The sequence below is a fragment of the Haliotis rufescens genome, unplaced genomic scaffold, assembly GCF_023055435.1.
Source record: "Haliotis rufescens isolate VD_foot unplaced genomic scaffold, xgHalRufe1.0.p SCAF_3, whole genome shotgun sequence".
Lineage (NCBI taxonomy): Eukaryota > Metazoa > Mollusca > Gastropoda > Lepetellida > Haliotidae > Haliotis > Haliotis rufescens.
This window is the reverse complement of record NW_025964001.1, coordinates 49717560-49743703: the sequence shown is the minus strand read 5'-3', so window position 1 is coordinate 49743703 and position 26144 is coordinate 49717560. Positions and strand designations below refer to the sequence as shown.

Genomic DNA, 26144 nt, shown 5'->3' with positions numbered 1-26144 from the left:
ACAATCACATGCACATAAGTATAACTGGTGCTTGATTTTGTGAGGTCAGAATAGAGTCTCCCTCTACTCCCAGGTGCAAAAAGTGTGGCCATTTCATGGTCACGGGAGATCCTCATGATCACTGTACGAAGTGCAGAGGCACATCTTGCACTGAGTACAAGAGATGTGAGCGGTAAGCCAACACTTCTAAGAAGACCTTCATCAAGATTGCCGACCAGATTGCTACAGCGTCAACAACTCGAATCTCAGATCTGTTTCAGAGCTGTGTCTAACTAAAGCAAGAGGTTGATAATGTCACAACCCATATCAGCTCCCACGACATTCAACGGGAAATTGGGACACGAGATAGATGAAGTCAGAAAAGATTCTATGGAACGATTCAAAACATCAACTATTAACCTAGCTGACAAAGCTTCATCATCTAAACAGCCTCATAAGAAGAAGTTTGTCCCCTCCTGGAAGGATTCTTTCCAACCAAGTCGGGATACGACAAGCGCCAATCTTCTCAGAAATCTTTTCGCCAGCCAGATTACAAGAAATGAGGATTCAATCGCTGTGGAAGATCTGGAGGCAGAGGCGAACGCAGGTTCTTACTTCCCTGCCACCCTCTAAGACGTTATAGACTCTTTGACATGGTTATGTCTATGGACTGTGATTTACGTCTACTGTCTTTCAACATAATGCCAACTCTGGGACCCTCTGTCATACGCTGAAAAATTCGAAGCAAGTTACACCCGACCGCTGTATTCTAGACATTCTGGCTCACGGGTACAAACTGCACTTCAAGAAACATCCTACCTTGAAGACCCAAGTCGTCGGACGCATGTTTCATCTACTCTGAGTCAAGTTGGCGGCAACAGATTTGGCCGTCAGGAAGCTACTAAAGAAGCGAGCCATTCGGAGTCTAATGGAGACCAACAACACCAAAGGCTTTTATTCTCTGGTCTCCCTAATCCTGAAGAAAAAGGGATACCTGGTACCTCCGCCAAAATTCCTGATGTAATCCGCACAGAAGTTACGGTCGACGCTGAAGACAGGAGACTGGCTTATCAGCCTCGATTTACAGGATGCCTATCTTCACATCCAGATACACCCATCGTCACAGAAATATCTACGCTTTGCGATGAATGGTCGATGTTACGAGTTCCAGGTCTTACAATTTGGGATATCAATAGCCCCTTGGCTATATTCACCAGGATTACAGCACCAGTCATCAGGTTTGCCCACCTCCAGCTAGTACAGTCCATGGCTAGACGATTTCCTAGCTGCAGACCTAGCTTTCAGCTTCATCAGAACATGATATTGTAAACAAAAATTCCTGTTCTAGCAAGGTTAGCAGGTACTTCAAAGATCACACTTACAGCCTTTTATGACAGTGGGGCAACTCCCAGCCTTCACACTAATTTCAACTAGGGTACCAGCATCATGTTTTATGTTATAAGGATGACATACCTTTATGCAGCGTTTTTCCAAGTTACAGAATCAAGTATAACAGTAAATTCCAACTCGAGTCACGTCAGTCATGTTAACAGTTGCCATCTTGGATTTTATTATGTCAGGGTTGCGTATCATGTGACCTTAGGTCATCTATAAATAGACTTGTCAAGGATCGAGGCGTCAGTTTTGACTTTGACAAGCAATGTAGGGTTTGTAAATTGTACAGTTTAATTGTTTTAACAGTTCAGATATATCAATCGTGGGAGGGATACAGACCAGTACCAGATTCTAGTTCCAAGATCTGACAGACAACACCGAGCGACTGATGTTTCCAGTACAGTTCAAAGCAGTATCCCGCGATCTTGAGAACATGTACAAGATTTTTCAGTTCATTGAATAATTACAAAACTTGTTATTGAACAACCTACTTGTTGTGTGGTCCTTCTGCATTTCACTAGTTTCGACTTTCATAACTTTGTAGATCCTTGTGATATATTTTCTCTAAACCTCATCTCCAAGCTCTGGTATTTATTTTGTCACATTTTGTGACTGGTGGCAGCATCCATTTATTTTTATCCCCCGCCACGAAGAAGGGGGCTATAGGAATGGGTGCCGTCCGTCCGTCCGTCACATTTCGTTTCCGGAGCAGAACACAAAAAACGATGGAGATATCTTAACCAAACTTGGCACATAGATAGGTCTTGTGGTGAACTGGTGCCTTTTGATAGTTTGGGATTTTTGAAAACATTATTTTTCGAGTTTCCATGGCAACGACTTTGACTTAGACTGAAAATGGTAGTAATCCTTGTTTCCGGAGCAGATCTTGAGAACCGTACAATATTTCTTCACCAAACTTGGCACATAGATAGGTCTAGTGGTGAACTGGTGCCTTTTGATAGTTTGGGATTTTAAAAAAAATAATTTTTTCCAGTTTCCATGGCAACGACTTTGACTTAGACAAAAAATGGTGGTAATCCTCGTTTCCGGAGCAGATCTTGAAAACCGTACTATATTTCTTCACCAAACTTGGCACATAATGTCATCTCACAGTATTGAATACATTTCCTTTCTTGTTGGTAAGTTCTGCATTGCTTGAGTGTATGTTCCTCCAAAAGGGTCATGGACACAGTTGTTGCATTCACTGACTAACTTCATCCAGAAACACAACTCATTACAAATACAACAGTGTAACTGATCTTAAACCTATTCAACTGTATAAACACTATATATTCTTGTCAAACATACTCTGTATCACTTGCTTGATAACAGTGTCAGAACCTTCACCAAAACCATCGCTCCTAATTGTAATAAAGAAGTTGTTCGTCCATATGTCTCATCCTTACTCATTACAAATTCAGTAACATTTTCATATCATAAACTGCAGATGAAAAAACAACACCAGTAATAACTGTTTTTAGTGCTGCAATTAGGCCATTTACATTGCACACAACCCAACATGTCATATTGGCGGGGGATGTGAGTATTTCATGCTTGTAGTAATTTGTCCACAAGTAATTATCGACCAGTCTTTGGCTGTTCCGTTACTATATTCTTGGTACAAGTTATGACCTACCTTCCCAGGATTCCAAGTCAATTCTCCTAGTAAATCATATGTTGGAGAAGCATCAAGGCCTCTCCCAGTAAGAATTAAGAAACATCAAACCTCAGTACAAGAGAAACTGACTGACTGACAGGGGTGTTGTAGCTGACCATATCCAAGCTCATCCAGACCATAATATCTGTTGGAACAACATCAACATATTCACCTAAAATTGTATCAACTACAAGATCAGGAAACTCCAAGAAGGCATCCACATCAATAGATTCCAACCAGCCATCAACAGAAATCAAGGTTATTACTTCCCTTTAGTGGCTTATGCACGCCAGAGCGACATTGGGGTGAAAATAGCTCAATTTGACTCGACTTGTATGTCGTTCTCGCGTTACATTTGCTAACGAACCAATTAAGTTTGGATTTAGTGCACAATGCATTTAAGCTCCCATGTGTAATCCTAATGAAAACACAATAAGGGTTTTGAAACAACACTGTAATCCATATCATATTTCACATTACCACCATATGACACATAAAAAAGATATCTTTCTTCTTTTATTAATAAAATAAGATAATAAACAGTTTTTGTCACTCTCATTTTATTCACAAAGAGTCTGGAGTCGGTTGTCGATGTTAGTATATCTCCTCCTCTTTGTTGGTCGCTTTCCTCCAGCTTCATACTGCAACATCAACGTCTCATTGTTGAGCTGCTCCTTCTTCAGGAAGGCAAGAAACCGAAAAAAATCGGGGATGGGCCTTGGATACCAATCTCTGCAGGCGGTGATGCCATCCCTCTAGATGGGCCTTGGATACCAGTCTCTGCAGGCGGTGATGCCATCCCTCTAGATGGGCCTTGGATACCAGTCTCTGCAGGCGGTGATGCCATCCCTCTAGATGGTTGTTTGTTCTTGGACCATCGTTACCGAAGTGGTTCCCTTGCTCTGTGTGCAGGTGGCCCTCTATTCAGTGAGAGGTGACATCTGCAGTCATCTGGTATATCTTCCATTATGTCTAGCCACTAAGTTTTTACCTAAATAGAAAAAATATAAGCTTATATAAGTATAAGAATAATATAAACAAGATGCGATACATGATTTTTCGTTGATTGTGATTATAATATTTTAATGTATTACCTGATGCGGTGGAATCAATGGCAGGCCTGCAATTCGCCTCACAAAGGTCTTCACTTCAGGGCCTTCACTGTAAGGAATCTGCAGGCCAAGGTTCTGTACACGTCGCCAAATGCTTTGGGAGTAATGGAAGAATCGACCCTTCCATTCACATCCCAGAACTGCGCCAGCAGCATCTTCGAGCAGCATCTTCGAAGTCCATCTATTAAAAGAAAATATTGTTAATACCAAATTGTAAAATTGTATTTATATCTGTTATCTGAATATCGCTCAATCAATTAAGTAACCGCAGTAATATTGCTCACTTAATTAATTAAGATTGACACTGATTGAACATGCCACAATGATTAGTATGATTACTAAATCATAATTAATTACTGAGATGTGGTCATGGTGAACATACTAATCCTATGTTAAAAAATACTAATCCTTTCCGTAAACAGATTAAAACTTCAAAGCATTACCGCATGTTGCTCTCACGTTCAGTCTAAAAAGTCTAATGTCGCTCTGGAGTGACGACACCCCCTACAGCCTACCATGAGCTCATCACTGAACAATCCTAATCTCATTTGCATTGTCCATATTTTATGTCTTAATCCTTCTCATCTTAATACAGGGTTCCAATCAACTTGTCCATACAAACCTCTGTATTGTTTTTACTATCATGCCTTGTTATCCTATTATTCCAATATGTCTATCATCAGTCTTCATAAATCAACTTTATATGTTGTGTAAACATCAATCTGATGTTACCTGGGATATCCGGGATTGTGATTCCCTTCTATCCTGGCAACTTATTCTTACCACACCTTGGTTCCAGGGATGATGTAGCTCATTCAAATCAGGGTTTGTTGTTCAATTCCATTTATTGTAGGGTGTTGGATGAGAATTCCACACAATAGGTCCTCAGATGTATTTCAGTTGCCTGACTGATATTTTCACAACACATTTCTAGATGATGCACTGAAGAGTATTCCATATCAGCTCATAACCTCTAACGTTTAGTTTTTCAACTTCTGAAACACAGAGAGAGAACCTTCCTGGTCTGAGCTGAACTGATGCACCACTCTCTGACAACTAACAAATACTAGCCTGATTTGTTTTAGCTGCTACCACCAAAATTGGCCCTAACTCTTTGTCTGTTTGTTTCACTAGTACCTGTACCAAGATGAGTTATAACTTTTTGTCTTTTTGTCTCAACAATATCTTATTTCCATTTTTCAACTTCTGATTGAGATTCAATCAGCACTGCCAAACCCTTACATACTAACACACTCCTATTGACTATCTGGTCAATCCTGCATATAAACAGAATCAAGAATATGCCAGACTGGCTGGTCCCAGAATATATTAAAAAGTACCATTAGCTGACAACTAATTACAGACACTTTTTTTCTGGACCCATAACAGTTTGTAGGATTGATTATGCATGAGTTTTACTCAGATGTCCTGACCTCACAAATGTACAGCTATCCTTTGTTACCTATCCAACACACATCATTCAATACATGTTTACAACAAAGCAATCCCATCCAAATTTCTGAACCACAGAATTTCATAAAATGTTTGTATTAATATGTATACCAAAATACCCTGGTTATACTATCATCATTCAACCTTGTATAAACATCAATTATCCATGTGTTCATAACCTTCCTACTTCACCTTTCTTTACAACACATGCTTGACAAGGGACTGGCCATTTGATATTCTGGTGGGGGTTGGGGGCTGGGATTTTGTATTGGGATTAGAAATTTTGTCATCTACAGCTACAAAGCCATATTTTTTTTATTCAAAACTAAGAGCCTGAATATCTTCTTAAGACATACACCATGCAACAATGTAATGTGGCAAGCAATTTGTTTTCAACTGTTGGAAACATCATTATTTTCTTTCACGGATATTTGGGGACAATTTTTTTAAAAACAAAATCCCAGGCCCCCCTACCCCAAATATCAAATTGTCAATCCTAAACAGTGTTAGTATCTACACAGAAATGTCACATTCATTGTAATTAGCCATAGAACTTTTTCCCTTATAGAAGTTGAGATATCGATTGCTGAGGAATGAGCTGATATGTCTCAGGCATATGAATTCATGAGTAAGCATGAATGTCAGGATTAATAATTTGTTGAGTGATTTTGTGACAGAAAATTCATATTTGTTCCCATGTATAATCCCTTCAACTCCATAAATTAAATTAAAGCCTAAACCAAAATATTTTGCAAATGTCAACCGTGTTTGGCGTGGTCTCAAAATATTGCTGTTAATGTACTTAATTGACATTTACGTTGATGGGGTAGCAACTTAGGATATGTACTGCATTATATTTGCTTGGAAACATGATGGAATAGTTAAAAGCTATGAAACAGGATGAGTATTGGAAGGTTGAGGTTTTGGAATCAAGAAGGATTTGTTGTTCTACAGATAGCGTCTTGAGGTAGCATTTATCTCCGCTGATGACGTATATGAATCTGTACTTTTGAATGTTGTGTTATGTCTTGCCACGAATCCTTTACATTTAGCCAACAGGGTTGAGCTCACAATGTCTGACTGCCGTACATAAGACAACATGACCGTGTTGTGCTGCCAGCATATATGTCTTGTATTCCTTGTTTCTTATTCAGCCGAAATTTTCGCCATGAGTTGAACTTTTGTTTCAGATGGTCTGAAGTCGACAATGTCATATATTCCTGTGTGGTCACCTTCAGACTACTCACGTTCTGGGGGACAGTATCTGATTCTTGGATGTTATATTAAATGGGTGGGTGGGGGGTGGGTGCGGTCGTCTAGCCAAGTGGTTAAAGCGTCCGCTCGTCACGTTGAAGACCCGGGTTCGATTCCTGACATTGGTACATTGTGTGAAGCCCATTTCTGGTGTCCCCCGCCGTGATATTGCTGGAATATTGCTAAAAGCGGCGTAAAATCATACTCTCTCACTTATTTTAACTGGTGTTATCCATGACAATGACACTGACGTTTTAAATAGGCAATAGCTGATGTTCCAACCAGTCTATGAACACATCATCTCCTATACTTTCCTTATCAAAATCATCAGTTTTCTTTTTCGCCTTGAAAACTAGCACACATCAATCAGTAAGTCCCACATCATAGGTTGGGGTGTGCAAAACAATGACACAATTACCTTTACCTGATCGTACCATGGCTTCTTTTTGTCCATAGCCACATGTAGTCAGTGGAATGATTCATCAAGGTAAATTATCTGGATGCCCTGACCGTGATAGTTATCAATGGTTCGGAGATGTGACCTCATAGACAGGATGGAATATTATCCCCTGAAAACTGCTCGGTCATCGCAACACACAGTGTATCGAAATCCCATCTCTTGGAGAGCAATAATTAGTGCAGTGTGGGAAACATCAATTGTATCTTTAATTTCTTCCCAAATTCTACTACAAGTCAGGATTACAAGTCAGGGTTACCTTCTGTTCATAAAGCTTGTACACTACACGCCTAATCACCCTGTATCAAATCTATCTGATATCCTTTTGTGTCCTGGTTTTGTTTTTGAGACCACCCCTATACCTGTTTTGTTTTATTTATCATACCGTAGACTTGATGGTATGAATTGAAAACCCCATAGCTTGGACAGTTCGGTGAATGTGAATTAATAAATGGTTCCCCTCTATCTCTCAAAGTGTAAAGAACTTGTATACATCCCCTAGTACTGACTCCATGTCTAGTACCATGGCTTGGCTATGCCGGTGTAATGTAACATGCATCATGGGAGCAATGTTGACAAAACAAACGCAGTGTCATTTTGTCATTTTAGAAGATGCACATCAACAATTTTCTCCAAATGATTTTTGTGTGTGGATCAGATGTTTTATGAAGACTACATTATTATCATTCACATGCGCATATTTCTATGGTCCATTTTAGATTACCATCATTGACTAAAAATAAATGATACTTTTAGAAGATGCACATCAACAATTTTCTCCAAATGATTTTTGTGTGTGGATCAGATGTTTTATGAAGACTACATTATTATCATTCACATGCGCATATTTCTATGGTCCATTTTAGATTACCATCATTGACTAAAAATAAATGAGACTTCCTGTTTTCGTTCAAATTTTCCCCTGTAAACTTGTCGATAGATCTGCTTGTGACTGATATACTTCAAACCACAGGTAGGTTGATCGGTAGTTACTCGATATTTCAATTACAACAGTCTGTGAAAAATTATATCCTATTTTAACATTTTTCTAGCATTTCCGACAGTACATTAGGAATTAACTGGGCATGACAAATGCTTCAGCATGCTGTGTTTCAAGGTTTTTGATTCCTGATCTGAAATGCTCAGAGTTTATCTTCTCTGGTGGACTATCTTCAGAAAGGCCAGACCATTAATGGCCAAATATTTTGCTAATCTGCTAAGGTAACTGCATGAGAATATAGGTCATCACTAAAGGTATTCAACTGGGACAATGCACCTGTGAAATAGTTGTTTGTTGCCATTGCTGCAATGCATGACTGTTGCATACAACTCATTGAATATTCCCCGTACTCACCAGGTTTTCCACCATCAGATTTCCAGCTCTTTCACAAAACCTGTATAAAGACCTACCCAGCAAACAATTTTCATGTTGCTGGAGACTTTTTTTCCAAAGTTTTACTATAGTGAGTATGTTTTCTCAATCCTGAAGTACTCATGGTTCTTGGATAGATATTAGTGAAGTGAGATGTCAAGTGATTTGTGAAATCAAAATGGATCAAGATATATGTTTCTGGTGGGAATGTTTGGGGGAATCAGAAAAAAAGTTCAACACCCTTCTGACTGGATACATATTAAACCTGTGAAGATCCGAGGTAGAATCGGTCTTCAGCAACCCATGCTTGCCGTAAAAAGGCGACTATACTTGTATTAAGAGGCGACTAACAGGATCGGGTGTTCAGGCTCGCTGACTTGGTTGATTCATGTCATCGTATCCCAATTGCGTGGATCGATCTGGTCCAGACTCGATTATTTAGAGACCGCCTTCATATAACTTGAATATTGCTGAGTGCTGCGTTAAACAACAAACAAACAAACAAAGAAACGGATACATGTTAAGATATAGTTGATGCTGACAGCCTTTTTAACTTGATGCCATTGCTCACAGGTATACATGTTGAATAGTTGACTAGGTGAGATAGGGTAACATGATGCTATTTGTAAGGTTCATGTTTCAGGTCAGCTACTCACAATGCCTAGGAGTGATTGGATATTCTGTGTTGCCACTGCTGATCATAGGAACCATCATGCCCCTTCTCAAGTCCTTTGATTACCTCACCATGGTATTCAAAGTAAGAGTTAAAAAATTAACACATGAAAAAGTAATATTTTGGTTGTAAATGAGTCATTTCCAAAATTTGTAAGATTTTTTGTTATATGTTAGTATCTCATTAATTATGTTATTCTAAAAATGTGTTTTAATCTTAATTTGTATCTTATATATGTCTGCACATACTACTATAAACAAATTAGCTATAAATTATAGTTAAGCTCCAAAAAATTACTTGAAGGGTCAAATTTTGCCCATTTTAACTTGTCACAAGCCTGATGGCCCAACTTCATGATATTCAATTTTAATCCAAAATTAGTTTTTGTCAGACATTTTTGCATATATCTTTAAAGATGATCTTAGATTAAGTATAACAAATTATTTAAATATTTTTGAATGAAAAAAATATGATTTATTTCCGTTTTTATGCTTGTCACAAGGTTACATGTCACTACTGTTATCAGAACTAAATAGTTTGAATAAATGTCATCTTCCTAGCTGACTGCTTAAACTACTTCCTGTTCCAAAGCCTTACTTTTTGGATGTCAACATTTGCTGCACCTGTTTTTTGGAGACGGCAGAAATAAAAAAATTACAACACATAAGGTGAGTTGTTTTTCATATCTCATGTTTTGTTACGTCACTACTGTTACTGGGCTTGAAAACCTATGTCATAATTGTTGTGTGCATATGTGTACTGATTTTCCATTTTGTGCATAGTTTGTGCATGTGACCAGAGATTTAGCGATTGTAACAAATTTTGACAAAAGTGCATTGATAAAAGTGTTAGCTAATTTTCATAGCTGTTTTGAAACAATAATATATGTAAGCTTGACATTGCTTGACAGATTTGTTTGAACTGATTGACATAGTTGTTCTAATCTCATACATTTTAGTTGCTTTGTAACAGTGGGGACACAAAATGTAACAGTAGTGACAACTGATTTAATGTTGTAAGAAAATGGTTTTGGAGATTAAGTTTTACAATTGAAGAGAATTACTTTCAAAGTGCATTTCTCATTAAACACTGTTTCACAAAAACTGATACCGATTTCATTGAATTACCAACAGTTTTACTTGAAGTGCATATGTTGTAACAGTGGTGACACTGAATTGTAACAGTAGTGACTAGGGATTTTATAATTTGAAAGAATATGTTGTAACTTACTGTTACCTAATTTTAATACGTGTTTAAAAAATACCTCTTTAAGTTTTACAAAATTGACTTGAACTGAAATATTGGTTGACATATTTTTTTATGTTACAGTAGTGACAAAGGGTTATAAGGGTTTTGACCAACTGGTTACAAATAGGTTTATGTTTTCAGTAGTGACAGATTACTGTAAGATTAGTGATAAGGTATCTTGAAACCCAATATATTCCATTTGACGTCTTTGAATATTGTTTATGTTTTCCTTGTAATATTTCAGAAGACTCTGGTGGCTTTGATGTAATTGTCAACATAGTTTCTCCATTCAGCTAACACATGTTTTTGCAACTGTAGTGACTAGGGTTGTAAAATTTTCTTTAAATGTTATGTTTTCAATCATATATTTGGCTTTTTCAGTGCAAAGAATCAAAGATGGGTATGAATGCGGTGGAATGCCAAAGGTGTTACAGGCAAAAGGAGCGATGGTACTCCAGAAGCATATTCATCTCTGGACAGTTTTGCACCTCTCTGGACAGTTTTGCACCTTTGACACCAGTGATTAGAGACAATTTGGAAACACCTATGACAGCAGTGAATCTTGGCCAATCCATGATGCAGGATGTTCAAGAGATATCTTCACCTCTGGGCAGTTTGGAGACACCAGTCAATCCCAGTCAATCCGTGATGCAGGATGTTCAAGAGACATCTTCACCTCTGGACAGTATGGAAACACCTATGATACCAGTGAACCCCAACAAATCCATGATGCAGGATGTTCAAGAGACATCTTCACCTCTGGACAGTTTGGAAGCACCTATTACAACAGTGAACACCAACAAATCCATGATGAAGGATGTTCAAGAGACATCTTCACCTCTGGACAGTATGGAAACACCTATGACAATAGTGAATCCCAACAAATCCATGATGCAGGATGTTCAAGAGACATCTTCACCTCTGGACAGTATGGAAACACCTATGACAATAGTGAATCCCAACAAATCCATGATGAAGGATGTTCAAGAGACATCTTCACCTCTGGACAGTATGGAAACACCTATGACAACAGTGAATCCCAACAAATCCAAGAAGCAGGATGTTCAAGAGACATCTTCACCTCTGGACAGTTTGGAAACACCTATGACACCAGTGAACCCCAACAAATCCATGATGAAGGATGTTCAAGAGACATCTTCACCTCTGGACAGTTTGGAAACACCTATGACACCAGTGAACCCCAACAAATCCATGATGCAGGATGTTCAAGAGACATCTTCACCTCTGGACAGTTTGGAAACACCTATGACAACAGTGAATCCCAACAAATCCACGAAGCAGGATGTTCAAGAGACATCTTCACCTCTGGACAGTTTGGAAGCACCTATGACAACAGTGAATCCCAACAAATCCACGAAGCAGGATGTTCAAGAGACATCTTCACCTCTGGACAGTTTGGAAGCACCTATGACAACAGTGAATCCCAACAAATCCACGAAGCAGGATGTTCAAGAGACATCTTCACCTCTGGACAGTTTGGAAGCACCTATGACAACAGTGAATCCCAACAAATCCACGAAGCAGGATGTTCAAGAGATATCTTCAGCTCTGGGTGAAGGGGGAGATGGAAAGTCCCTTGTCAATAATGTTTATGTGCTTTTTTGGTGAGTTACCCATGTCTCAACATTCTTCTACAACAACGTTTGTTTTGAAAATGTTTTTCGTCTTAAAACCGACACGTTAACCAGTGAGACATGTTTTCTCATTCAAATTAAAGCTTATTCAGTTGATATGATGTGTTTGTGTTTGATAACATTGTTTGTTGCGTTGAAAGATGGAATGTGGAAGCCATATAAAATTTCTTCTTTCAGCAAAAAGTCACTACTGTTATGCTTGTCACTACTGTTACATATAATGTCACTACTGTTATCGGCCTAAATTATAGTAAATAATTATCATTGTCCTTTTGTTTTTTGTTTTATCTGTTATTATCTAATGAATAAGCATGTAACTGTATGTCCTGAAAGAAATCTGCCAGAACAAACAATGTTTTAGTACAAGAAGACGTGTATCATAACTTAAAATTTTATCAAAATGTAAATTGACAAACCAAAGCTTACCAAAATGTTTTTATATTTTCTTCAATTTGGTTTCTTTTGACTTTTCTGTGTACACCTCTTCGCAGAAAATGATATTATCGCTAAAAAGCCCAGTTCAAATAACAATTTTTCAAAAAATCCTTACTTTACAACATGTAACAGTAGTGACTTGTAATTTGCATATTTTGTTTTTAAATGTCTGCAAAAGCAATATTAGGATTCATTGAGGTTGCAAACTCTCTACCTTAACTCTAAAACATGTTGTTTTGGTATTAATGAACCAAAATCAAGGAAAATAAATATTTGTTTTTTGAAATTCAGAGGCACCAAAAATCTTACAAATTTTGAAAATCACTCAAATACATCATCCTCACATGCTCCCACTTTGAGTCTAAATGATTTAAATGAAGCTTCAATTTTCTAATTGATGCCTCTGAATTAAGCCTTTTTGCACACAGAAACATGAATATGAATACATTGATAGCCTATTTATAAATAAACAACAATGGCAACCGATAACCCATCAGAAGAGTAAACGTTTGATATAACAACATTATCAGATATTTTTGGCTAAGATTTGGACATCCTAGATCTTCGTACTGACTGATCAGATGATGTGATGACAACACTTAGGGACCAAATTTGATGTGAGATAAAATTCCTTCAGTTTTGAGCCATACTCCACCCCACCCCCAACCCAAAACATTATAATTCCTTTGAATACACTACCTCCATTACACTGCCATAAATTCCTTTTTGGCTGTTAATCACACTTTAAGTTTTAATAAAAAAAATTCAACAGACGTCCTCTTCACTGCCAAACTTTCTAATAGTTGTGAGGGTACTTATGCAGACCTGTCAACCCTCCCGCATTTTGCGGGAGACTCCCGCAATTTGATGAAATCTCCCAGTCTCCCGCATGATGGACTATTTCTCTCGCAAAACAGAATTCTTCATTATTTTAAAAATTCGCCTCCATTGTCCCATGAGTAAAAACAATGAATGGGAAGTTTGCGTCCCGATCTGTCCGGTAGGCTCCCGGATTAGCGACCCTTATCACAGCCACCTGCAGGGGGACCCACATGGGCCTTTGTCCAGTAATCAACTGGTAATTAAATTCATATGGTGAACGATTGAACAATGTAAACTGTTAAGAAAACTTGGATTGTCCTAACAGGTGCCTGTAGGGTTGAACTTGAAATGAAAAATCAGCCAAGTATTCATCACTTCATGAAATGAACTGTTGTCTTCATGTTCTTAGCGTGTTTATTCTTCCAATATTTAAGAACGTAGATACATATGTCTGGTCCAGTTATACATGACTTTATTGGTTATCAGATTTGTCAGAAACTTTGTTAAAACATCAACATAACTCAAAGTTACGTCATTGAACTCTTGGAAATGAAAACAAAATATGTCCTGCAAGTGCCGTCTTCAGAAACACTATGCATGATTGGTTGATTCGGTAGTCGAAATAACAATGAGTTACACGATCAGGCTTCCTCACAGCTAGGGTTTCAAAGTCAAAGTTTAAAGTGAAAAATATATATTTCCTTTTGACTGACATCGTGACTTGTGTGCAAAGAAAATATCAAAATAGAACTTTATCAAATTTCGCGAGAATATATCATGTGATTATTTTACACGATTTGATTGGCTAATAGTTTGCTTGCGTCCCCGATCTGCAATCTAATTTGCATTACAACAGTACTAGTCAACCAATGCGATTAATACACGTCAGGGTCAGAAAGGTCGACAACGAGACTCATTTCATTCATAAATTGTAGTAAAACGTAACAGTACTTCCAAATATGGTATACATTTCTTGGAATGGAATAACGTGAACATTTCTAGGAAATTTAAGAAGCGAAGTAATGGGACCGTCAACAGACTACCGCAGACAGAAAAAACCCAGTATATCTTATTGAAATTAGGGGCGATGATGTTGCGTCAGGATAAATGCATTTGATATTTCTTTGGCGAATTTTGTAACCAACATCGCGCCAAATACTCAGAAAACCTGCATCGTAACGAAGCCTGACAACTGGTCGGATTGAACACGTCGTCAACTGGTCAAGCTACCGATTGTGAAATTTCAATATCTGTTTGCGTTTAGCTGAGATGATCTTTGAACGAAAGTGATATGGGTAGATTGTGTTGGAGGAGGAAAATGCAAACGGAAATTAAGCAAGCTGTACGTATAAGAAACTTATTGATTATTTATTGTTTCAAAATATTTGGTTTTCTTAGTAACATTATTAAAAAAAGTTGGAAATTATCTTCACTATTTTATAAATCCCCCCCTTTGGAGGCAAATCTCCCCCATTTTGAAGTCAAATCTCCCACATTGTCATGATGAGGGGTTGACAGGTCTGCTTATGAATCAATGTGTAGTATATTGAGGTATTCATGCGCACGTTTTTTTGTATTTAACAGGGGTTTCCGTAGCAAAAAGGAAACCTCCTTTTAATCAATCAGAATCAAGCATTCTTCAATGTCAGGGGGCATGGGTGGCCCAGTCGTCTCAGGCACCGCGATTCGCTGTACAGAGTTGCGTCCCAGAAACCTATGATTGTGGGGTTGAATCTCGGTTCGCCCCGATTATGTTTCTAGGTTTTTCAGCACCAAAGCCGTGCTCGTTGGTTTCACCAAAGTGGTAAATATCTGAGACCTGCATCACTTTGGGCTTTCCTCCCATATGAGGCTGACATGCCATGATATGATCATGGTATAACATTTATACTAAGTTATCCTATAATAATTAGATCCACATCAAGTGCTTTTAGGAGTTATCATGGTGTATTATTTATACATCATTTCATATAATTATAGTTAAGCAAGTTGTAATATTCTCAGGTTGTCGTATCAGCTGAGAACTGTATAACGAACGCTGGGTTTGGTTAATCACTGTTTACTGATTTACTAAGAGACGTCTGTACAGGCTGACGGCTTACTGGGACTCACGCCGCGCATGCGTATAGATGTACAATGCTGATAGTCTAAGATGCTAGTATCCTGACGGATAATTATGGATCATATATTATTATAGGTATATTAATGTCAATCTGTTACATCCCTCTCCTTCAAGATATCTTCACAGGGAGTAACAGTTTTCAGCTTAATCACTTTGTAACTTTTAAGACAACTCTAACTTTATCATTAACTTGTAAATTATCAACATCAACTTTAAACAGTCACTCTTGAGCTTAGAGTATCAACACAGTCACAGATTTTATTTATCAGGTCTGCGAATAGCTCTGCCTGATCTGGTTCGATACTGATGTCTATCACAATCACTGACACTGTCACTTAATGTCATTGGAACACATCTCTCACATGGTCTTCTACTTTGTGGGGTTCTATCAGGAACTCTTTTGTTGTTCAGCTGGTTCTTGTTTCCTGTGTCAGATATATTACTTCTCTGTGTTCATTTGGTGTTATAGTTTCATTCTGTCTATTAGTTTCTTCTTCTCTAAAGGTTACCTTCTTTCTTGGAGAAATTAAGTCTAAGATGTGTCGTCGATTTCTTCTTAATACATGACCATTTGGAGTTTCAATTAAGTATGACCTTGGCTCTGTGCACTTCTGCTTGACAGTACCAGGAGTCCAAAGTCCTGTTGTTTGATCTTGAATACGGACTCTCTGTCCAGTTGCTAATGGTGGCAAGTCGTTGGCTTGCCTGTCATGATACATTCTCTGTGAGTCTTGACGCATTTTCAGGTTAGCTTGGATGTTGTCTCTGTCATGTTTGTTGTTGTGCATCTTGCATGGTAGGTTACTCTTCAATCTTCTACCGCTGAGTAATTCTCCTGGTGATGGTAGGTAATTATCTATAGGTGTGGTCCTTAGACACAGCAGCGCCATATAAGGATCCATATGGTCTTTAGACTTTATTAGGGTACTCTTCACTGTCTTGATAGACCTTTCTATGAAGCCATTTGACTGGGGGTAATGGGTGAACTGGTTGTGTGGTCGAAACACCACTCTTCAGCAAACTTTCTGTAATCTTTGCTATCAAAATGTCTGCCATTATCGCTGATTATTTTGTCTGGTACTCCATGTTCTGCAAATATACTCTTAGTAGCTGTGATTGCAGCAATACTTGTGCAGGGCTTTGGTAACTTTCTTATGACCGGAAACTTTGAGTAGTAGTCTGCGACGATAAGAAACTCGTTGTTATCATGATGAAATAGGTGTGTACCTACTATCTGCCATGGTCTTGTTGGGATCTCATGAGGCATCAGGGTTTCTATAGCTTGTGAGTCTTGATTGACTGTATGTCTTCAACTTTCTTTGGGTCTGGGTGAGCTCCTCTCTCATCATATACCATGCCAAAAAAGCTGATCTGCTTTACTTGATGCTGTTTTCTCTTATCTTCTGCTCAGGAGCATTGTCTTCCGTTTTCTTGTCAATAGCGCAGTTTATGGTTATCAGTTTCATATTTTTACAGTCTTTCAATCCTAAGATTGCTGGGCCATCAGTTTCTGCTACGTAGAACTGGGCATGCATCCAGTTTCCATTCATGTAGCGACATGGTAATGTGATCATTCCATACTGTGGAATCCTTGTTCCGTTATATGCTGTGAGGATTGTTCCAGGTTTTGCTTGTACTGATCCAGGAATAGGGTATCCTACTGTATCTATTTTCTCTGGGAACATGCGTCTGAATATCCGTAGTGGAAGAATATTTCCTTGTGCACCTGTGTCCACTTTTACTTTTAATTCTGTCTTTATTTCTTTTCTTCTATTTGCAAGTTCAATGTCCAGTCTTGCAAATACTTCGTCTCTGTCATCTTCAGTGTTAACTGACGAGATTCTGATTTCTTCAAGTTTTCAAATTCTTCACTAAGTTCAGCATAGTCATCAGTCCATTCATTTCGGACTGCATCAACATTTCTCCTTTTGTAAAGATAATTTTTTCCAAACTCCTTTCTTCCAGGCCTTTATTAGGATCTGTGCCACAGATTCTGTGGTTGTATTCATGTTTTCCATGTCCTCTACCTCTCTGTGATCCTCTGTATTTTGATCTACAAACATATTTCCAGTGATTCTTGCCTCCACAATTAGAACAAGTTGTTCCTATGGCAGGGCATTTCTGTTTGATGTGGTGTGATCCTCCGCATGATCCACATTGCTGTCTACCTCTCTGTATGGCATGAATTCCATTCTGTTGAGTGTGAACATCCTGTAACTGTGCCATATGTTGAATTGATGGGATATGAGTACGTCCACATTCAATGGCATTTTCTAATGTAAGGGTATGTTCCTTCCCTAGCAATTCCCTCTGTAATTCAGGATATCTAGTGCCGATAATTAACTGTTCAATAAGCCTCTCACCAAACTCTGCTTCTGTAAATCTGCACTTGAATGCTTGTAGTTTACTTCTTGTTACAAAATCATCAATACTCTCATTTTCTCCTTGTCTGTATCTCTGTAGATAAAATCGTTGAACACGAAAGTTTATCTTGGGCTCTATCTGACTATGAAATTTGTTCCAAACTATTTCTGGATTATTCTTTTCTTCATCTGACAAACACCATGAGTTGAACATCTTCAAACCTTCATCACCGGTATACAGTAAAATATAGTCAACTTGTTTTTCAACTTTGGTTTCTTTCACGGAAAAATAAAGTTCACATTTCTGATGAAATAATCTGAAAGCTCCTACTTTGTCTGGGTTAGACCAGTCCATCTTAGGTCCAGAATCCATATTGTTGTCAATGATCAAGTCAAAAGTTCAAAAGGTTATTAAATGTCACTATGATGAAGCTTCCCGATGGATACGTGTGTTTGTTTACATTTTTCCGGAAGAAGAACTTATGTCCGGTACGTCATATCCGTCAATCTTGTGACGTCATTTTACTCTGTTGCTTGTTACTTTTCGCATGTTTTTCAACCAACGTTCTGAGATATCATGAAAGTTCCAATAATGTCAAATAATACATCTTCAATTCAAGAAAAGGGTTCCCAATAATCCAGTTCTAGTGAACGATGATATTTGTTATGAGAAGTATTCACATACACCGGTAGTTTGAATGATTTTGATTACAGTTCCGATGACAGATTCTTCAAAATGGCCGTGCGTCGTTACAGACGACAGTTCATGTTCAGAGTACATACATTTCTTACTTACTGCGATGCAGTGTTATTCCAATCCATGAATTTCCTTATGAATGCCTAAGAAGATAATATTTCACTCTCGCGCACAATTTCAAAGCACGCACTGATAGATTCTATATGATTTATGATATTAGATAGATCTATCTATTCAGTTTGCCTGTCAGCCCAACGTCTCAGTTGTGAGTCCCCTAATTTTGTCTGTATTTCCAAGCGATGAAAATTCTGCAATTTCAGCACCATCATTTATCCTAAATGATCAAACACACAGGGTGACGAAGCCAAATTTCATGATTTTTCGTGTTATTTTCTGTTCAGTGTCCAAACTGTTAAGATGTATACATCTCTTCCAACCTTGTTTCAGCGGTAAATATTCACAGTTCTTAAGTCGGCGAGATACGTTTCTCACTCGCTGCCACCATGTAATATTCTCAGGTTGTCGTATCAGCTGAGAACTGCATAACGAACGCTGGGTTTGATTAATCACTGTTTACTGATATACTAAGAGACGTCTGTACAGGCTGACGGCTTACTGGGACTCATCCCGCGCCTGCGTATAGATGTACAATGCTGATAGTCTAAGATGCTAGTATCCTGACGGATAATTATGGATCATATATTATTATAGGTATATTAATGTCAATCTGTTACACAAGAACTACTTATCATCAAGTAAAATGCACATATAAAATATCAGTAGTTTCAGTTATATCTTTTTAGATAGATGCTAGCCTAAGGTATCAAGATCCCATATCCCAGACAAAAGATATGTCTACATAGTCTTATAGATTACCTTGAACTATTTTATTTAAGTCAATCTGTCATCACCTATATTAGAATAACATTCAGCAATTACTTCAATTTAGACTCATTAGGGATTAGCCCCCATACAAGCTCGTCTATACTGCATTAAGGATTAGCCCCAAAACAAGCTCGTTATAGTGACACCATAATCTCTTTCAAAGCACCGAGTAAATATGTCAACAAGATTAGTGCCAGTCCAACAGGATTAAGTATTCTCCTCTGTCTAGCCATTCATTAACCATAAGGCACAGCCCATCGTGTATCAACCAATCATATTCCATTTTATTGTTCTAATTTTTGTTAAATACATACAGAAACCAAATGTTAAGCAGGAAGGGGTTTGACGCTCATACCAAGCAGATCTCTCTCCCACAGCCCAGAGGGTTGTTCCGACTCTCTGTGGCACCCTCAGCTATTTTCTAGGATATTGTAAATTGCTCATTATTAATTGTTCTTGTAAATAAAGTTGTGATTAGTCTCCTGTGACTCCGGCTCTTTGCATACTAATTCCCCCAAGAAAACCAGCACGCCATTTGGAAGGTTTTGTTCAACCGAACAGAACTATAAACATACCATAATAATATAACTGGAACACTGTTAAAAGTGGAGTTAAACCCAACTCACTCACTCACTCTTCAATGTCATGGTAGAATGTAGGATAAGTATAGTGGAGACGGGTATTACGATGGTGTGGTATTTACCAATGGATTTATAAATCCAATCTCAATCACATTTAAACATAAACATTGACCATCATAAATACGCATGTCAATAGTTAGTATACTTACTCTTCCGAAAAGAAACATCGATAGCCAAAAAGGAGTACTATCAATCCATCCTTCAACTCTAACCGGGGCGGTCGGGTAGCCTAGTGGTTAAAACGTTCGCTCGTCACGTCGAAGACCCGGGTTCGATTCCCGACATGGGTACAATGTGTGAAGCCCATTTCTGGTGCCCCCCGCCGTGATATTGTTGGAATACTGCTAAAAGCGGCGTAAAACCATACTCACTCACTCACTCACTTCAACTCTAACCCACTGTGTGACATAAATATTTATTACCTACATTCCCTAAGCCAATCTTGCTGAATTTGGGTTTCCACCATATATTTATAGACTAGCCAACGGCGGACTCGATGACGTTGTTATCAATATATTTTTGACTTATCCTGCATTACTCCTTAATGCATATTACTGCTTGTTTCTTGACAGAAAAGAGCTGTGTGAGGGTCTTTGCTTGAAGAAGTTGCTCCAACTAGCTGAGAGGCCAGCCCATCACGCAGCTCCGACGTGACCAAAGGAAGTGACGTCACGGATCCTCATATTACTCTAGTCACTTGATGAGAGAAGACCTGTTTTTTGTTTTTTTTGCTGTAACATAAAACTGATTCAAACCCTCACGTGTTAGCTATCTGAGTTAATGTTGTTTTGTCTATGTGTTGTGCCTACGGTTGGTATTTTGTACATTCTATGTTTGATAAACATGTGCAAAACGTTAAAAGACACTTACTGGCGTTTTCTCAAAAGAAAACATAAGGCCAGGTGTCTTGTTGCTCCAAGTATCCATCTTGAATATTTTGCGTAGCCAGCAGTTTGTGAACTAGTTTGCGTTCTATATTCTTTTGCTTGGTACCCCATGATTGGCGTATCCCCGCAAGTATTGTTTGTTTTGTTGTTTGTTGTCTTATGTTTGTCATGATATTTGTTTCATAAACCCATACAGTGGGATAAACAAATTATAGAATACATAATCGGGCGGGGACGCATTGTGATTTTACACTGCTTCTTTGCAGAAATCATGCCCTTCTGCTCAAAGTGCCGGCGTAATATGTCAGCGTGGGATCCCAACCCCCTGTGCCTTAATTGTACATCTCAATGCCTCCAGGGTCACTGATGTAAAGACTGTTTACTGCTTTCACCCACAGCTTTCAGACAATCCCTCTGTGTGTGTGTAAAAAACGCAGAACACAGCAGGCCAGGAAACATGGTGCACGATGTAATATCTGAAATAACGACACAGATCCTCAATCTGACTTTGGTCGCGCTAGTGGCCAGCGAGGGCTTGGTTCGTCGACCTCGGACAGCTGTCCGACGTCAACCTACTGCCACACCCAGATTTACCAAATCTGCTGATCCACCCTCACAGCAGACAGCCACACCCAGGACCAGACAGGTTATGTCTTCACGTCTGGTCCATTTACAGAGAGCACTGAACAAGAGTGGCTAGGGCCATCCCGATGGCACATCGCCCAACCACCAGGAGCCTCTATGATGACAAGTGGCAATCATTCGAGAGCCTTTGTAGGGGCAAGCACCTAGACCCCACATCTGCATCGCCTCAATTCCTGGCCGAGTTCATACTCAGCGTCAGCTCAAGGGCAGTACCATCATGACCTACCTTGTGGCACTCAACTCTGTCCTGGCAGTTCTGGAAGATCGGACTACAGGCTCTGCTCAGCTCATTCATGCTGGAAGACCAAAAGGCGAAATCTCGTACACCAGCTTGGGGCTTGAACGTCATTCTCACCTCACTGAGAGATGCGCCTTTTGAGCCACTCGAAATGTCGTAATTCTACAACCTGATGAAAAAGACGGTCTTCCTACTGGCGCTCTCCACAGCAGCCCGTGTGAGTGAGCTACACGCCCTAGTCATCACACGGGTCCGCTTTGAGCAGGGAGCACACAGAGCCGTGCATCTGGGCCTGTGCTAGGACTTCATTGCAAAAAAATTGGCTCCTAGACCAGCCCGATAGATCGTTCCTCATCCCCCCTCTTTCATCGATTGTGGGCACGGAAGATGAACAAGAGCTCCGTCTATGTCCGGTTAGAGCGCTTTGTTGCTACATCCGACGATCCAAGGAACGCCGTAGACAACAACGACGCCTCTTCGTACCAGTATCTGCAACCTCGCGAGCGAAAGTCACTACCTGCGAGAAGTCGCTTTGGTCTGTTAGTAGTGGGCCAGCAGGTCACCACTACTACATGTCATTGACCATGCCTCCAAGTCCAGAGCCAGCCTTTCGACCTCCCCTGGCGTAAGCCCTGGACTAGAAGGTTCATGCCTCATTTGCATACGGCTCGGTGCTCCAGTCTCGACCTAACCGAGTGTTATTTTCAGGCTGCGCAGTACCAGGACACATGTAATGGTCATCCAGGCCGACCACAGCCGAAGACGGGCTGACGGAAACGGAGTTTCCCACACATGAAGTGGTCACCCGATGCCGACCACATAGCCAAGGATTGGGTAGGGAACAGAGTCTGGAAATAACAGATGAAACTCCACATCTGAAGGTATGCCCACCTCCGGTTCCGTCAGATAAAGATGCATTAAGGAGTAATGCAGGATAAGTAAAAAATCTAGTAAAATCCAAGATATTTTTTATATTTGTATACTTATCCTGCATTACTGCGTCTAAAGGGACCCGCCCATGGCAGATCTACCTCCCCACGATGCCTTCCGATGTTTCGGACTACAGAGTAATGTGAGGATCCGTGATGTCTCTTCCCTTGGTCACGTGGGAGCTGCGTGATGGGCTGGCCTCTCAGCTAGTTGGAGCAACTTCTTCAAAGAATGTAGAACGCAAACCAGTTCACAAACTGCTGGCTACGCAAAATATTCAAGATGGATACTTGGAGCAACAAGACACCTGGCCTTATGTTTTCTTTTGAGAAAACGCCAGAAAGTGTCTTTTAACGTTTTGCACATGTTTATCAAACATAGAATGTACAAAATACCAACCGTAGGCACAACACATAGACAAAACAACATTAACTCAGATAGCTAACACGTGAGGGTTTGAATCAGTTTTATGTTACAGCAAAAAAACCCACAAAAAACAGGTCTTCTCTCATCAAGTGACTAGAGTAATGTGAGGATCCGTGACGTCACTTCCCTTGGTCACGTGGGAGCTGCATGATGGGCTGGCCTCTCAGCTAGTTGGAGCAACTTCTTCAAGCAAAGACCCTCGCACAGCTCTTTTCTCTGTCAAGAAACAAGCAGTAATATGCATTAAGTAGTAATGCAGGATAAGTATACAAATATAAAAAATATCTAGGATTTAACTAGTTCTATGATATCAGAGCGGACAGATTTCAGGTAGCTAAAGAACAAATGTTTTGGGAATAATCACAATATACCTCATTGTTAAAAATACAAGTAAGACTCTCTTATTACATGAGTTAAGACAAAACAATTGTGTCCAATGCATATCTAAGTGTTTCTGTTTAAATCTAAGGAGTTATTAATCAATCTATAATCTGTCGATGTCTTTCTGGTCACATTACCACATTAACATTATTTTGGGGCCTTACACGGTCATGATTTCATAAATATATATTTAGCACCACACACAGGTACTAATAACTCAAAAAGTTCAATTCATATTATCGGTAATTGCTTACCGAAGTCATCGGCTTGACCCACCCTTCATCGGTAAATGCAGAACTTCCGGGTTTACGTTTGCATGACGTAATATGAACCCGCTACACAAAATACATGGTCACACTGCATATTGTAGTAATAGAGTTGACTGAAAACACATTTGAGAGAACTTGTTGACCAAATACACTTATCTTCTCATTTGCATAGGGTTTCCCCGTTACCACATCGGTAATACGTTCCACTGCTCTATAAAATTATTTATATTTTACTAAATATAATTATCATGAAAGAAGTGAATACAAGAAAAACAAAAGTCTGATGTTATGTTGTTTTCTGTTGTAAAACACTCATTCATAGTAATATAATGTAAATACAACTATTCAACTTTATTTCTATTTTTACAGCTACTTGGTGTGCTGTGGGCAGCATACAGTGCAGGATCACTGCTTTGTGTACAAGAGCTACAACAAAAGAAACCATTAATTTTGTATCCTGTTTGTCTCCTCTACATATACTTTCTCTCACTCTATACTGGTGCATGAGTAGGTGGTGTAACATTACTGCTCCATAAAAACATGTCACTGTCAAGAAGGTGAAATGTTCATTTGTCTTATTTTATCAACTTATCCTGTATTACTCCTTTCACAGTAGTGAAGCTGTGATTGATCGTGCTGAAGAAAGAAAAAATGCTGTTCCATTCAGAAGCAGGACCCCAATCACTTGCTACTGGAAGTGGTAGATGACTGATGTGTCCATATCATTGCTGGTCACGGTACAGAACACATGTGCTGCTAGTTAGACCTCAGTTTTTGCTGTTTGCTGTCCTTGTGCCTTTCAACACTCTGAAAACCCATATCTTTCCCCCTGTGACGGTTGGTGTCCGGTTTGGTGTATTTTATATGCACCTTATATGCACCTACGCAAGTGAAGGCGACAGTTTGTCACAGTTTTTCACTTGTCATTCTGTTCCACCATTTTGAACTGCTAAACATGTCACGGTCCCTACCGTGAATATTGTTCTGTATTTCATGGCTGGCTAGGTACATTATGTATAAGCATTATGTGTAAATACCTTTAGCACTTTATCCAGTGTAATACTATTGTTATATTTCACTATTGATAATCGTTAACAAACTATATTGATCAATGATCAATAAGTATCAGAGAAGTAACTTTAAGATAAAACAACATAGTTCACTTCACTTTTGAGTGGTGTCACATTTATGCATTGATTACTTTGTGGACATTTAAGATATAACAAGATCAAACGCTTTCTGTCTTTGGCAATGGACATAACAAGTCTGCTTCAGTAAATTAAAACTTCATTTCATCACAATAGATTGTAAGATATTATCAATGGCATAATTTTCATATCTTAATCATTTATATTTCTTCACATCAATGAAAACTGATTATCAGTCTTTTTAGCCAGCCCTACCACTTTTTTAATATTGTGAACTTTAATTTGGTTAGATCTCCATAATTGGAGGCCATACATACTGTAACCTTTGCGTATTTGTTTAACAATTGGCACTAATTACTTGCCCTTTAAACTGTTGTATGGTAACTATAGAGTTAAACGTTAATTTACTACAATGTAACTTTCTTTATTGGAAATAAAATCTGTTTGCTTTGCTCTTTATTAAGGACAACATTCTCGTTTACTATTTCAATTTAATTTGGTTTGCTTTTTATGCTTGCGTGTTGCACTAATTGCTGGGGTAAAAAATCTACCAGGGATCCTCATCCTCATCTACTGTATCAGCGCCTTTAGGCATATCTACCCTGATGACAACGCAGACAACAGTCTCAATGTTTGCGCTTCAAGACACATCCTTGATGCATGCGCTGACGGCAATGCCACTATCTCTATGCAACCTGCCAAAGCTAACCTGGTTGCGCCTATGGGCCTAGTGGCTACAACTGCTCTATCCAACACTCTGGGCCAATTATTATCTGGGCCTTCCAAATGCTCTTTTATGGACCCGACGTGGATGCAGTCCTGTATGCAAGCCATGGATCAACAAGCTCATACGTCTCCCTTTGTTAAGGCATTTGTGCGTGCCGATCAGCATACAACTGTAGCGCCTTTCAGGTGAATACACTTACCCAGGCTCATGCTATATTCCAAGGCTTCTAAATCCTAATGGCGCCCCAGGAGCCGCTCAGTGGTGGCGCCTTCCC

The 26144-nt window shown here is 39.1% G+C and overlaps 1 protein-coding gene across 3 annotated transcripts in view; it reads left to right on the top strand.

Moving 5' to 3' along the window:
• LOC124117816 (protein YIPF4-like) overlaps positions 1-25602 on the top strand; it is a 115251-nt gene extending 89649 nt beyond the window's left edge. Inside the window, exons 5-6 of one of the 3 annotated variants that reach the window (XM_046479843.2) lie at positions 9322-9435; positions 24609-25602. In XM_046479843.2, the coding sequence (XP_046335799.1) occupies positions 9322-9435; positions 24609-24611 (117 nt within the window). In that variant the 3' untranslated portion in view covers positions 24612-25602. Of the gene's footprint in view, positions 1-9321; positions 9436-24364 lie in introns of all 3 variants that reach the window. The other 2 variants (XM_046479841.2, XM_046479842.2) reach the window with 2 other exon arrangements.
• Positions 25603-26144: the final 542 nt, after the last annotated feature.